Genomic DNA, 15566 nt, shown 5'->3' with positions numbered 1-15566 from the left:
ATGCATTTTAGGAACGATTATATTATTGTTATTTGTTTTCACTAAAAACGAACTCGGGGAGAAGAACACAATCTACAAGCTCGGTATGTGGTTGCCACAAAGATCTTTCTGCATAGCACATCATTTTAGATTTAAAAAGCTCAGAAATGAAAATTCTTTAAGAATTCATTTAATTTTATAAAAGAACACAATTAAGAATGAAAACAAACAACAAATAGATCGATTTTATGTAGGGCTGTAACGAATACACTAAGTGACAAATACGAAACGTATCACGAATACAGGGTGGCGAATACGAAAATTTATTCGCGAATATGAATTTCAATGAACAAAAGTAATACTGACAACTTGACATGACATTATATAGAATGAAACTATGAGTATTTGTCAATTTGATTAATTGAGCATCATTGCATACTGAACATATGAAATATAACACTTTGAAATAACAAAACACTGACTAGAACTGCTTACACTTTGAACACAGTTTTGAAAACATGACTAGTACCAATAAAATCCTTGAGTAGAACAATAAAGCAACTTGACCTGAATATATGAAGTTGCACAATCATTGTCGTAAAGATAAACAAAAAAGAAATTCCATCTGATAATCCTTTGTGTGTATGTTTGAGCATCAAATCACTCGTATTTACCTAAATAAACATTAAACAACCATCAAAAGATTTTTCAATTCAATGTCGTAAAAATTCAACCGGTGCCCGCCATTTTTGTTGATAATCTCACTGTGTAACATAGTGGGTGGGGTAAACATGATGAAAAAAGCCGGAATAAGGAGAAGAACATTTAAATATAGGGGTATATGGTATGAACCTTCATTTGTAAGGTAAGATAAGATGATTAAACTTTCAAAATAGAAACCACGTTGTTTGTATTCGTCAAATATTCGGTTCGGGGGGGGGTGGGGGGGGGGTGGCGAATAACGAATACGATTCGTCCACAGCCGTATTCGAGTAATTCGAATATTCAAATGTATCGTTACAGCCCTAATTTTATGTACCGGTACGCAAAAAATAGTTCTGATTTGAACCTTTATATGTCTGTAAAAACTTTGTTCACACCAATTGTAAAACTGTTTGTTTCATCGTTTCAACCCGGTGTTTATTTGCATCTTTGTTCATCACAAACCAATTATCTCATTATGATCGGATAATGTCCAGACAGTTACAAAGTAAGCATGGTGTCATAAACCCAGGGACCTATACTTGGGGTGCCTGCATAAACCACATGTGGTAAAGATTTTATGCAGTGCCCCAGATAAGCTGCGTATCTGCGTCTTTTACCCTATTAAAATGTTTTAAAACTCAAAGAAATACAATATCATGCGTATTGAAAACGCAACCAATTTGACTTTTACGCAAACTCGACAAATGGGATGCGTACAATACAATGGCTTAGATCGAAATGCTTTTCTCATTGTCGGTATTTTCTCTTTTGAAGTATTATCGTAACAAGGCGATGCTTTCATTCAGAAAGCACCTGGATGTTGGAGCAAGAAACAGTCAAAGTAAATAAAACGCTCTGCGGACTAGATTTCATAGTAAAATAAAGCATCTGACCAAATAATTTACGACGACATACATGCGATTTCAATTTGACTTAATCCGTCGTTTTATAACTCAGTTCACCCTATTTCAAGAATGAAATCACCCTATTTTTCAAAATCAAAGGGTGAAAACCCTATTTCCCAAATAATTATCTGGGCCACTGATTTTATGGTCATTAAACTCAATTTATGATTATTACCTCCATGTCATCTTTTGGCATATTGAGTCATTTAAGCCGCATTTTAAAGCCAAAATACGTAACAGTTGCTTTAATAAAATATGTTAACATATTTAAAAAAATGAAGATATTAGTCCAAAATGGATTAGCAGGATTAAGTATATATATATATATATATATATATATATATATATATATATATTAGCCAGTTTAATCATAATATACAGTGTTTAATAAATATAAAGTAAAAATTTTGTGCAATTTTACTGCTACACAATGTATTTAACGATTACCGGCAAATATAAAATTGGCAATTACATGTACGTGTAAACATTGTATGTTACAGCAGTGCACGAAACACCATCATGAAAACAAGCAATCAAAAATACTTGCGTAAAATAAATTAAATATATAGTGTTATTAGTATAAAATGCTTGATTGCAGTGCTTTCCACAGGATTTTTGTCAGGCGCTCCGGGGCTGATAGGGGTGGTTCGGGAGGGGTAACTACTCCAGACGTAGATTTTTTATAAAATTTAACGTGTCAATTGACGTTCTGTGGTGCATTACAACTCAAAGAAAAACAGCGTTAAAAGACGTCATTTGGTGCGCTATGACTTTTCAAGAAAATCCCCCAGTCATTTAAAAATATATATTGTTTATATATATATTGTTTAATTGTTTTAAAACTTTACATAGATAGTAAAATCCTGACTCGAAGGATTCCCCAATACAACCGTTTCAACCTGACTCTATTACTGTATACTTACTACTTTTCATGTTTCTATTTATTACCCGATACATGTAATTCCGTTTTTATAAATCACTTTCTGGTAAATATTTACGATAAAAGATCTCAATTATTTCTTTAACACAAACCTTGCCATTTTTCTATAGTATCAAATAAATTTTAAGTGACTATTTTATAGATTTGATGAAATATTGCCTCTGAACATGTGTCAATCCCCTGACGTGTTGTGTGCTCATGTAAACGCTCAATACACCCACCCTTTCTAATCAAATGACATGACGTCGTACATGCTGCATAATTTTCGCGCTTTTTTTTATTGAGAAAAAGATTCAACACAAAATAAATTTGCACTGATATTTTGAAGCAAAAATATTTCAACTTTGCGGTAAAATTTACATTCGGAAGTGTGTTTTGGATTAAAAACGCATTAACATCGACTTACGGGAATGGGTTTCTGATTAAAAATTTAATTATTCCCATTTGAGATTTCAACAGATATTAACAGTTGCTATATGAATTCAACAAATATTTGTTAAAACACTTTACGAGTCAAATAAATGTTTTGACGGAATTATGCATGAAATTCACGTTGTCCACGAGGATTACGGCGGGTTGCCATCATCAGTCTTCTAAGTAACTGGCTCAGATTTCTGTGGCAATTACATGTATGTCACGAGTCATCTGCATGATTTAACTGCAGGTATTGCCTTCCTACTGCTGTTGCTCATACAAAGGGTGCGCTCTCATTGGCCAATAGTGATTTTCTAATACAGCGACGCTCCACCTTAAGGCGGGCTTTACCGGTAATTGGGTAAAGGGACAAAGGATCGTAAATCGGCTTTCACAATTTTTGGTGAAGTCGCTATCGCTTTGATCTTAAGCTGAAATAACTGTCAGCATACACTGATCAGAAAATTTCAGGTGCCCCGCGGACTCTGATTTCAAAATTCAAGTGCCCCGCTGAGGGACCGTTAAATTGCCTGTGGAAAGCACTGGCATCTGACTATCAAATCAGCTGTCAACGCAAGCGTTGCCTGATAACAGTAGGTTTTTCTAGGGATTAAGCTATAGCAGACTGGCACATGGGCTCCTTCTATTTTTATGCCCCACCAATGTTAATTTTGGCATAAATTTTGTGGGAGGAGTACTTCACTCTACTGAGTTACAAATTTTCTGCCCCAATTTTTTACGTTATAGTGGACAAGTTTTTCACAATCTAGAAGACCGGTATGGCTTGCTGTCATTACATCAATCTATTGCTTCCAATTAATTATAAGCATGAGTTTACAGGGTGAAGTGTAGTAACCATAAATTCTGTGAAAAATCACTCAAAATAGTTTATATCAAAATGTTTCACTGCATTTATTGTAAAAGATAATTTTGATTTACAGTAGTTGTTACACACAAGGTTTATTGCCTAGGGTTGAAGATAAAGTTAACTTCTAAGGATAGGAACAGAAAGAAAATTTATACATAGAAAGATTACATCGCTGGAAAGCTTTATCATGCCGGGTATGCGGATACTTTGATAACAGATTGCACTTCGGTACCAGATAACAACAAAAGCCACGTGCGAGAGTTGAGTTCTTCAGCTGTTTTGCATTTATGTTCTATTCATTTGGTTTTCAGACACGTAACATTGTTTTGTGGATTAATGGTATAGTACTTCGTATTGCGGAGCAAGAAAGTCGTGAAAAATAAACTGTGGATTATAAAAAAAGAGATAAAATTTCATCGATAATCGTCATGAATTCGATGATCAGTACGTATTTCAACAAAATAAAAATACTTGGAAATAAATCAAGAACGTGCCAACTAATTGAAATAAAAGATCAATATGTCCATTAATCTTACAACATGTAAAATTTAAGTGGAAAAACGTATTTGAGGAAATTCAAATGTTTTAAGAGTCGAATGCCAAATTATCATGGACACTTCTTTTATTGATCATCTCAAAGACAATGATACTTCGATTCCAGAAAACTTTACACTTTTTACCAGATATAACACACTCTATTTAGTGAATTAGAAATGCAGAATTCGCTGTTGAATACTGCTATAGTAAGCAGGCAATAAATAAAAATGTATGTACTGACGTATTCGTAAATTAAAAACGAATTACCGAAACATGTTCGTATCCCTTTGGAATATGATAATAAAAGGGAAAGGGAAGTGTAAAGCTCAATATAAAGGGAGTTTTCCAATCTCTTTTAAATTGTGTGGCTACGCATTAGTATTGTCTTCATGATGCGATTCTAATAAGCACCAATGACAAATAATTTTATTATGTGTATTGGTCGCTTTAAGACCCCTTGCTCCCATTATCTAGAGTCCTGCTTTAAGTTGTATTTTCAATTCTCTTAATCTCAATTTACCACTTAAAACAAGTTTATTATTTAGAAAATTATTTTCGGTCGTCACTAGAAATATACATGTATTACTTCAGAAATAAGCATTTGAATCTTATTGAAAATTTGCACTTAATTATATAAATTAATAGTAATAAGACTTGAAAATGAACAACGCCATTGGTTATATTTTACATGTGAATGTAATTACGTTATGCATAGATTCCCAATGTGTCGGGCTTGACATTGCAAATTGATTCGTACTTCAAAATGTTTGATAAGAATAGCCATAATATACATAAATGCAGTTCAGGTAGAAGATAAAACTCGGTTATCAGAGTGCCCAATTTGTTGAAAGTCTCTGTTATCCGAAGTGCCCTATATCGGGAATCAAAGTATCCGCAACTTCATGAATACCACCTATTAAAACATGCTCTATCTTCGTATATATTTCATTGAATACTATCATAATTTCAGTATTTGAAGCACAGTGATTACTCTACATGCTGGAATATCAAACAATTTCTTGCAATATTTCTAAGTAGTTTTATTTTGTTGAAATGTTTACTGTTCATCCAGTTTATGCTGTTTTCTGACCGAATTTTCTTTTTTTTGTGGAAAAATCTACCATTCTTCCGTGATGTTTTTCTTTGCAATAGAAAAGGATACACCATTTATAAACTCGACCATGCGCCTTGTCTAAAAAACTAATCTTTATGATATAACTTTAAAAAAAACCTGATGAACCCAAAGGAGGGAATCCCGTATTTTTTTTGTATATATGCTATAATAGAAACAAGGAGTGCAACTTCATTTGCCGAAAAACTGCACCATCTTTATTGTAAACCATGTAACTCGAACAATTTTTTACGAATCAACTACACACCGGTTGTTTTCGAAAGCTAACAAATAATTTTTTCATAAAAAAATAACATCAGTACCATTGATCCAGCAGTATTTCGATACCAGCCCTCAGAAGTTGACATTCAAGGAAAAAATTTGGTCGGACACAAATATGTCCAATAAAGCTTCATTTTCCGATCGTTTCAAACAGCAGAAACACAACGATTACAATACTGTTCGTCATTTAAACGGTTATTTCCCGTTCAATAAACATTAATGAATCAATAATAATACATTTTATAGTCATTCACACACCATCAAAAGTGTTTTTACTCCGATTTGTAAATAAACAACCAAGAGGTTTAATTTGTGAAGGAAGTGTGGGAATCCTCTGACGTCATTCGATAAAGCAATATGTTCGCATGCGTTCTTTTTATTGGTTGGGCAGAATTTCCCGAGGATTTCCGTAAAAAAGTGAGTAAGAAATTGATGAAAACCGACCAATCGTATGTTGTGGTTACAAAATCTCTGACGTCATCAAAGGGTTTCCCAGAGACAAAATAGTATTTTTCTGTTTAGATTTTGTACTCGCGGATCGAAAGACGCGATTAAATGGTGTTTACCATATTTTTTCGATAACAATGGGCATTGTTATCGATTGAAAAATGTTTAATGTGCATACAGGTTCTGTTTATCTACCGTTTAATTACTCGGTTATTGAGTTTTAGCTCTTTAAAGTGATCAACATGGAAAATCTCTATGTGGACACATTTGTGTCCGACCAAACACGATTTTGGAAGAGTGTAAACTTCTGAGGGCTGGTATCGAAATACTGCTAGATCAATGGTACATATGTTAATTTTTTCTGATATATTATTTTATTAGCTTTCGAAAACAATCGGTGTGTAGTTGATTTGTTAAAAATTGTTCGAGTTACATGGTTTACAGTAAAAATGGTGTAGTTTTTCGGCAAATGAAGTTGCACTCCTTGTTTCTATTATAGTATACATGTATATACAAAAAAAATATACAGGATTCCCTCCTGTGGATGAACCAGGCCTTTTTCAGTCTATTTTGGGAAAAAGTACCTAGCAAAATTGGGATTTTTCGAGTCGCGAAATCTTCCATATTGGCAAGAATTTCATCGACAAAAGCCTTATTTGGGCAGGGTTTTTTCCAGTCATTTTGGATAACAATCATATAAATTATGGTTATATATTTTGTAGGTTGTTTAAAAAATAAAATTGAGATATTAAGTCTAATAATCATATGTCATAAGACACTTCTTTAAAAAAAAAAAAATTAAATTGGGATTTTTTTTGGAGAATTGGGAAAAAATATGCATATTTGGCATTGGGAATGGGTCTGAATATCGGACCCGTGAGATAGGCAGAAAAAGGCCTGTGAACTTACCTCTCGCGCGTGGCTTTTGTTGTTATCTGGTATCGAAGTGCCATCTGTTATCAAAGTACCGTATAGCAAGCGTGTTTATGCTTGTAATCTTACATGATGCCATAATTTATTACAGTGTTCTTGATGAGGAATTTATAGCAGAAGATTGCTGTGCCATTAAAACATGTGTTAACAGTCATAAGAAAATTATACTCTATGCATTGGAAGCCAGAACAGACCTTGGCAATGCCAGTGGCCACATGTACATGTAAATAACGGACATACAGATATTTACAAAAGCCACATCGTTAAAAAACTGATAGCTAGATGGTCATAGATGATGAGGTAAATTTGTGTTCTTGAAGGAAGTCTTTTAGACTTGGTACCATATTTTCTGTGATGGAAAATTATTGACCTAGAAGACTATAAATTGTCTTTTTTATCATATTCAACCATCTTTGTCGAATATTTTCATTTGATGTTTATAAAAAAATCTAGATATGTATCTATGAAGGTTGAAAAACACAACCACATATTTCAGACATTTTGATGGCTCCTGGACAAACATAGTGCAAGATGGTGGAAACTTGTTCTACAGTGAACCTTCAAGCAGAAGTGAGAGTGCCTACCATTCTAGACAAGCCAGCTACCAGTCCATGACCAGCCACCATTCCAGGTTACAGTGTACTAAATAATTTAGATGTGCAAGGCTATTCACTCTTAACAATCACCTTAATTTATTAGAAGACCTGTTTTAAATTATCAACACAGGTTTTTAGCTCACCTGAGCACAACGTGCTCATGGTGAGCTTTTGTGATCGCCTTTTGTCCGTTGTCCGTTGTGTGTTGTCCTTTTTGCGATGTCAACATTTGCCTTGTTCACTCTCTAGAGGCCACATTTATTGTCCAATCTTCATGAAATTTGGTCAGAAGATTGGTTTAAATGATATCTTGGATGAGTTCGAAAATGGTTACGTTGCTTAAAAAACTTGGCTGCCAAGGGGCGGGGCATTTTTCCTTATATGGCTATATATGGCTATTGTAAAATCTTGTTAACACTCTAGAGGCCACATTTATTGTCTGATCTTCATGAAACTTGGTCAAAAGATTCATCCCAATAATATCTTGGACGAGTTCGAAAATGATGCTGGTTTGTTGAAAAACATGGCCGCCAGGGGGCTGGGCATTTTTCCTTTTATGGCTATAGTAAAACCTTGTTAACACTCTAGAGGCCACATTTATTTTCCGATCTTCATGAAACTTGCTCAGAAGATTTGTCCCACTGATATCTTTGATGAGTTCAAAAATGGTAACCATTCCTTGAAAAACATGGCTGCCAAGGGGCGGGGCATTTTTCCTTATATGGCTATATATGGCTATAGTAAAATCTTGTTAACACTCTAGAGGCCACATTTATTGTCCAATCTTAATGAAAGTTGGTCAGAAGATTCATCCCAATAATATCTTGGATGATTTTGAAAATGATGCCTGTTGGTTGAAAAACATGGCCGCCAGGGGGCGGGGCATTTTTCCTTATATGGCTATAGTAAAACCTTGTTAACACTATAGAGGCCACATTTATTGTCCAATCTTGATGAAATATGGTCAGAAGATTTGTCTTAATGTTTTATCTTGGATGAGTTCAAAAATGGTTACGTTTGCTTGAATAACATGGCCGCCAAGGGGCGGGGCATTTTTCCTTATATCGCTATATAAGGAATGATGCTGGTTGGTTGAAAAACATGGCCACCACAGGGGCGGGGCTATTTTTCTTATATGGCTTTAGTAAAACCTTGTTAACACTCTAGAGGTCACATTTATTTTCAGATCATCATGAAACTTGGTCAGAAGATTTGTCCCAATGATATCTTGGATGAGTTCGAAAATGGTTCTGGTTGCTTTAAAAACATGGCCACCAGGGGCAGGGCGTTTTTCCTTATATGGCTATATATGGTTATAGTAAAACCTTGTTAACACTCTAGAGGCCACATTTATTGTCCAATCTTCATGAAAATTGGTCAGAAGATTGGTCTCAATGATATCTTAGATGAGTTCTAAAATAATTATGTTTGCTTGAAAAACTTGGCTGCCAAGGGGCGGGGCATTTACCTTATATGGCTGTAGTAAAATCTTGTTAACACTCTAGAGGCCACATTTATGGTCTGATCTCCATGAAACTTCGTCAGAAGATTTATCCTGATAATATCTTGGATGAGTCCAAAAATGATGCCGGTTGGTTGAAAAACATGGCTGCCAGGGGCGGGGCATTTTTCCTTATATGGCTATAGTAAAACCTTGTTAACACTCTAGAGGCCACATTTTTTTTCCGATCTTCGTGAAACCTGGTCAGAAGATTTGTCCCAATAATATCTTGTTATCTCAGGTTAGCGACTTTGGGCCTTTCAGGCCCTCTTGTTTCTCAACCTGTGTGCAAGGAAAGCAATTATTCTCTCCAAGATTATACTGTTATGTTTTAAGATTTGAGACTGCCATGAAAAACTTGCGCAAAGGCAGGTTAAAATCAACTGAAAACTTACATTTTACATGACATATCTTTTTTTATTTCTATAAAGCATTCAGCTTAGAATGATCTTTAAGAAAATGTATGTTTATGGGGATCCCTTAATGCACAATGTTGATTTTATTATGTACTAAGATTGCAGGTTTTACCTTTAATTTCATTAGGATTTGATTAAGTATATTGTGACCTTGCAGACAAGCAAGCTACCAGTCTACTGGCAGTCACCAATCAAGTAGTAGCGACTCACCTCGGCAGCAGTTTCATCGACAAAGTTCCCAGAATTCCAACTATAGCAATAATTCACATCGGAGTAGTAGCAGCCATAGGTCAAGCCATGGAGTGTCGCCAATTGTTGACAGTTACAGTCATGGTGTAAGACAGTCCCCTAGAGAGACTGGTACCCGGCAGGCTGATCAGGGGTATGCTTATGCAGCTAGAAATTCTTTGGATCATGGTGGTGCTGTGGTTGCAAGTAACAAGCCTGTGGTGAAGCCTGCAAGTGGAAATTCTGTTACCTCAAACAATAGCTATGGACAGTCTGGTAAGAGGAAGTCAGTGATAATGGTGCCAAATACTGCTAATGTAAGTGATATTAGCAGATCACATGGTGTTGAATTATGTGAAAAACTCTTTGGAATAAAATTGTGTCATCATAAACATAAGCCGCCTCGACCCAATGGTGTGAATGTTGACCACAGTTTACGGGATAGGAAGATCATTGTACAAGGAGTGGTGGAGAATACTGATGCAGACCATTGTGGCAATATCAACAGAGGTGAGCAATTGGATTGTCTTTTAATGAAATACCTTAACCTAAACGCGCATGTGTAATAGTGGTGTGCTATATATGCATGTTTTATTTTTTGCAAGTTAATAATTTTCAAATTGTGAAGTATAAAGTGGAACATGCTCTATGATTATTGCCCAAAAACATTAAACATTAAAAAAAGATTTACTTTCAACTATGTCAAATTTACAAAATGCTAATGGTAGGGAATTAAAATTAATCCTTTATATTGATAACTTATGTTTCGATTGGTCCATATTTTACTTTAAGAATTACATTGAGAATCAGAATTTATGGTCATGTTGGTTTTTTGCTTACTTTATGTGTGTCAAGTGTTGTCCCAGATAAGCCCAGGCTTTTTCCGCTCCATTTTGGGAAAACGCCACACTGGAATTTTGGGAATTTCGCGTCGTGAAAACCCCAATTTTGGGAAAAAAATAATCGCAAAATTGGCTCAATTGGGAAAAATTATTGCATGTAAATAGTGTTTCTTATATTTCAAAGAAGCCGTTAACTGGTAAATAACGACTATTTTGATAACTTATTATTAAAATTTTACAAAATATTATGAACATGTGTGATAAGTGCAGGTTTTTTAATTTGAATTTGGGGAAAAGGCCTGGCCTTTTTTGAGTGGAAAAAAAATCGCACGAAGCACCGGATTTTGAGGAAAATAAGGAAAGTCTTAAATAATCATTAACATAATTTACAGTTTTTAAAACAAATTCAAGGCAACAGATAATTTAATTATGCAATACTTTCGATTTTCTACACCGGATCAGGTTAACTTACATATTTTAAGGCTAAAAAAAATAATTTTTTTTTGTTGTTTTTTTTTTGGAATTGGGAAAAAAAAAATTTAATTGGGTAAAAAACAACCAGATTTGCATTGGGAATGGGGCCGAATTTCGGACCCGTGGCATAGGGCGGAAAAAGCCTGAAGCCTGTGCAGTCTACATGTATACAGGCTAATCAGGGAAAACACTTTCTGCCTAGACAGGATTTTTGTTTAAAAGAGATTTCCTTTAAACAAAGAATTCAGTAAAAGTAGAAAGTGTCGTCCCTGATAAGCCTATGCAGAATGCACAGGCTAATCTGAGATAACACTATAAGCACATGCATTAAGCCCACTTTTCCCAAAACGAGGCTCATTTGTGCTTGATATTTGCAGGCGACATGCTGGTGGGTCTGAATGACCTTGATCTCACGTGGGTCAACATGGACGACATGCTGCGACAGGCGGCCAGCATGCCTCAGGCAAGAATTGGGGTTAAGATCTAGGATTAAACGGGGGGGGGGGGGGGGGGGGGGGGGGGGGGGGGGGGGGGGGGGTGTCGCTCAGTATGGAGACATTTTCAAATAATCTGCTGAATCCAGGGAAGATCTTAATCTTAACATCAATGCTTAAAGTTTGTTAGCCTCATTTGCCCTTTTAATATCTTCAAAAATACGTCCTCTTTGAAAAGATCTTGTTTGTGTTTACAGCAAATACATGAAGCAAAGATTCTTAGTGTATGGAGGCATTTTCTTTCCCCTTAAAGTTCTGCAGTTAATGCATTACATATTTTAATGTCATTTTAATCATTGACTTTTGTCAAGACATCGGTTTTAAAATCTTGCATTCAATCTTTATCATTTCTGCGTATCAATATTTGATCGTTTGATTAGGACTTTGTCAATTAAACCCAAATATTTGCTTTGTGTGTTACAGTGTACTAAGACTGTTTAAGTAAACAGATCTGTTGACTTTGTAGTCTCAATTGGTTGTTGGTTCAGTGTTAATATGATATATAATGAGATTTAAGTGTTCTATTGATACATATTCTATAAGCCATATAATATATGAAGATAGGCTACCAGTGAGTTAAGTTGTGCATTTTACATGTATTCTAGCTGAGTCATTATAAGAATTCATCCTTTCTTGTTATGCTGTAGTGATTTCTTGAAGTCACTTTTTGGTACATTTCAATACAGCTTAAATACATGTAAGAGATGAAAGAAATGTAAAGAATCTAAATGTTCCATATTTAGTCCTGATTAGTTAGGCATTCATATTAAAATCTGTAAATTGCTTTCACATTTCCCAGTGTCCAATTTTAAAATGAGTACATATTACTGTATATCACTTCACATCAAGTTGTTAAAGGTAATTATTGCATGTAGCACTATCAAAATAATCACTTTTTTGTCATTAGTTTATTTATGATTGCTGTCTGTCAAATACATCTCATTCAACTTAGTGAAATTAGTTATGCCTTGTCAGGTTTTGAGATTTAAGTGGAGACTGAAAAATGACATTAAGAAAAACTTAATGGGTTACAGTGCTTCAAAATTATATTCTGTGCCCTTGACATTTGTAACTTTTCCCATGATTGTTTCTAGATTTATTGAATATATATAGCCACATCATGCAAAAATGGGTCTTATGACACATGCGGCCATCCTCGCACCAGATCAGCCTTTTAACCCTTTGAGCGCTGGAACCAGATTTTGAAGGCCTTTGCAAACAGTTTGGATCCTGATGAGACGCCACAAAACGTGGCGTCTCATCAGGATCCAAACTGTTTGCTATTCTGATAGTATTCTTGGAAAAAAAATCGAAGAAAATGCTAATTTTAGAAATTCAGCAGTCGACATTTTAGCAGACGACAAATTTTCCAGCATGCATAGGGTTAAAGAGCTAACCTTTCTTTGCCAGCTGTTGAAGTTCTCTTAAGTGATCTCATATCAAGACTTGATGGTCATTGTGTTCAGCCATTTAAAAGCTGGGAATTACTGTCAACAGTTGTGTGCCATTAACATTGAATACATTTGCCCTTTTTTGAAAGATGTTGATTTTCATAATTATGGTTGAATTGTGGTTGAGTGGTTTTCTGCCTTTCAGGGTGTTGTAACGTTTCAATATGTGACATTATCTTGCACCAGATAAAATCTCATTGTTAAAGTGCTTTTTGTTTCGATTTATGTCATTTGGGTTTTAACAAACATGAAACTTGACATTGATATTCTCCTAGCTAATGGAGTAAACTATTTAATTATTTTGGACTACATGTATTATTATGGGGTATTTTGACATGATAAAAGCCATATAAATCTTCTGTTTCTAATCTGTGCAAGTTTCTGTTTTTTAAGTTGTCTGAACAAATTTAGCTAAATAGACACAATATAATAATGTCTTAATGACAGAAAATACACATTCCAGCTACAAGTGTGTGAATTTAACTAGGTAAAGGTGATATTATTGCTGAATTCATCTTACTAACAATATGCATGTATATGTACATGTATCATCGTGTTCTTTCCTGAATTCTAAAATTGGTTTCCTTAATAAAACACATTATGAAAGGTGGGGTTTTCTTTGCCTAACAAAGGCTTACTGTACAGGGTCATGAGCTATTTACAAGTATTTGTCTCAAGGTTTACTGGCATGATGAGCTATTTACAAGTATTTGTCTCAAGGTTTACTGGCATGATGAGCTATTTACAAGTATTTGTCTCAAGGTTTACTGGCATGATGAGCTATTTACAAGTATTTGTCTCAAGGTTTACTGGCATTATGAGCTATTTACAAGTATTTGTCTCAAGGTTTACTGGCATTATGAGCTATTTACATGTGTTTATATCAAGATTTACTGGCATTATTAGCTATTTACATTGATAAATTTCAAGGTTTACTGATAGTATGAGCTATTTACATGTATTTATCTCAAGTAAATCCTTACTAAGAATGTCACTTACTATTTTTGAATCAGCTTTGATGTCAATAAAACCAACCCTTTGAACCTGTCATAAGGGCCTATCCTGGTGAATATACTTGGACCTTTAAATGAAAAATACCATAAAAGTGGAAAGTGTAGTGCCAGATAAGCCTGTTCAGACTGCACAGACTTATCTGGGATCGCAATTGAGGCACATGCATAAGGCCCAGTTTTCCCAGGTTGAGATTCAATTGTTCTTTTACACTCGTATTTCTGTAACCTTAAAGTGTTCTTGTTAGAAAATTATTTGCTTTTTTTCTGTATCATAATACTATGCATATAAACAAAGTGTTTTCTTTGATACACAGGTAAAGCTGACATTCCAGTCTCCGGTGGTGATTGGGCCAAAGTCATCAACCCCTCCCCCTGTGCCACCCCACATCCCCCTCCATCATCGCTGTACCCCCCCACCCAGACCCCCACCCCCGGGCTCCTGGAGTGAGACACGCCTTGACCTGGTTGCCACGACGACCGGAGAGTCGAGGCCTGTCGTCATGGACTCTATAGGGCATTATTTGGTTGCTGTTATGTACTTAACCATGGCTGGTCAATCTGAAAATTCAAAAGTAAGTACAAAAATGGAGAACAAGTTTTTGTTTATCAAATATAACCAATATGAACTAGCCAGAAAGTTTTGGCTTTCTAAAAAAATTGGGCTAGAGGAAAATGACGAATTTGTGTAGATAGATTAGTGGTTAATATCCTCTTTACATAATGGCTTTAGAGCATGCTTAATTTTTTATTTTATATATTTTAAAAATGAATATATTACCCCACCTGCCTTTTCTCTGGAAAAGACGAAAACAAACATAGTTATACCATTTTAATTCAATGAGCTACATTTTCATGACAATATTTGCTATTTTTATGCCCCTGGTAGGGTGGCATTTAGCAGTTTAACTGTCCCTCAGTCTGTCAGTCTGTGGGTCCATCCGAAAACTTTAACATTTGCCCTAACTTTTGCAATATTGTAGCAACTTGATATTTGTTATGCATGTATATCTCAAGGAGCTGCACATTTTGAGTGGTGAAGGTCATCCTTCAAGGTCTATGGTAAAACAAAAATCCAAGGGAAGTAACAAGCTTTAAAGGGAGATAATTTTTATATATCATTTGGCAGGTACAGATCATTTTCACAAGGGAAGTAATATTTATGCCCCTCTTCGAAGAAGAGGGGGTATATTGCTTTGCTCATGTCAGTCGGTCGGTCCACCAGGTGGTTGTCAGACGATAACTCAAGAACGCTGGGGCCTAGGATCATGAAACTTCATAGGTACATTGATCATGACTTGCAGATGACCCCTATTGATTTTGAGGTCACTAGGTCAAAGGTCAAGGTCACGGTGACCCGAATAGTAAAATGATTTTCGGATGATAATTCAAGAACGCATAGGCCTAGGATCATGAAACTTCATAGGTAGATT

At 35.2% G+C, this 15566-nt stretch overlaps 1 protein-coding gene across 1 annotated transcript in view; it reads left to right on the top strand.

Annotated features, from left to right (window-relative positions):
* LOC127854559 (protein inturned-like) overlaps positions 1-15566 on the top strand; it is a 44391-nt gene that overhangs the window by 315 nt on the left and 28510 nt on the right. Inside the window, exons 2-5 of the mRNA XM_052389622.1 lie at positions 7618-7752; positions 9792-10372; positions 11556-11641; positions 14451-14708. Coding sequence (XP_052245582.1) covers positions 7618-7752; positions 9792-10372; positions 11556-11641; positions 14451-14708 — 1060 coding nt within the window. The remainder of the gene's footprint in view (positions 1-7617; positions 7753-9791; positions 10373-11555; positions 11642-14450; positions 14709-15566) is intronic.

This window comes from Dreissena polymorpha, chromosome 13 (genome assembly GCF_020536995.1).
Source record: "Dreissena polymorpha isolate Duluth1 chromosome 13, UMN_Dpol_1.0, whole genome shotgun sequence".
Lineage (NCBI taxonomy): Eukaryota > Metazoa > Mollusca > Bivalvia > Myida > Dreissenidae > Dreissena > Dreissena polymorpha.
The sequence above is the reverse complement of the archived record's forward strand: the minus strand, read 5'-3'. Positions and strand labels throughout refer to the sequence as shown.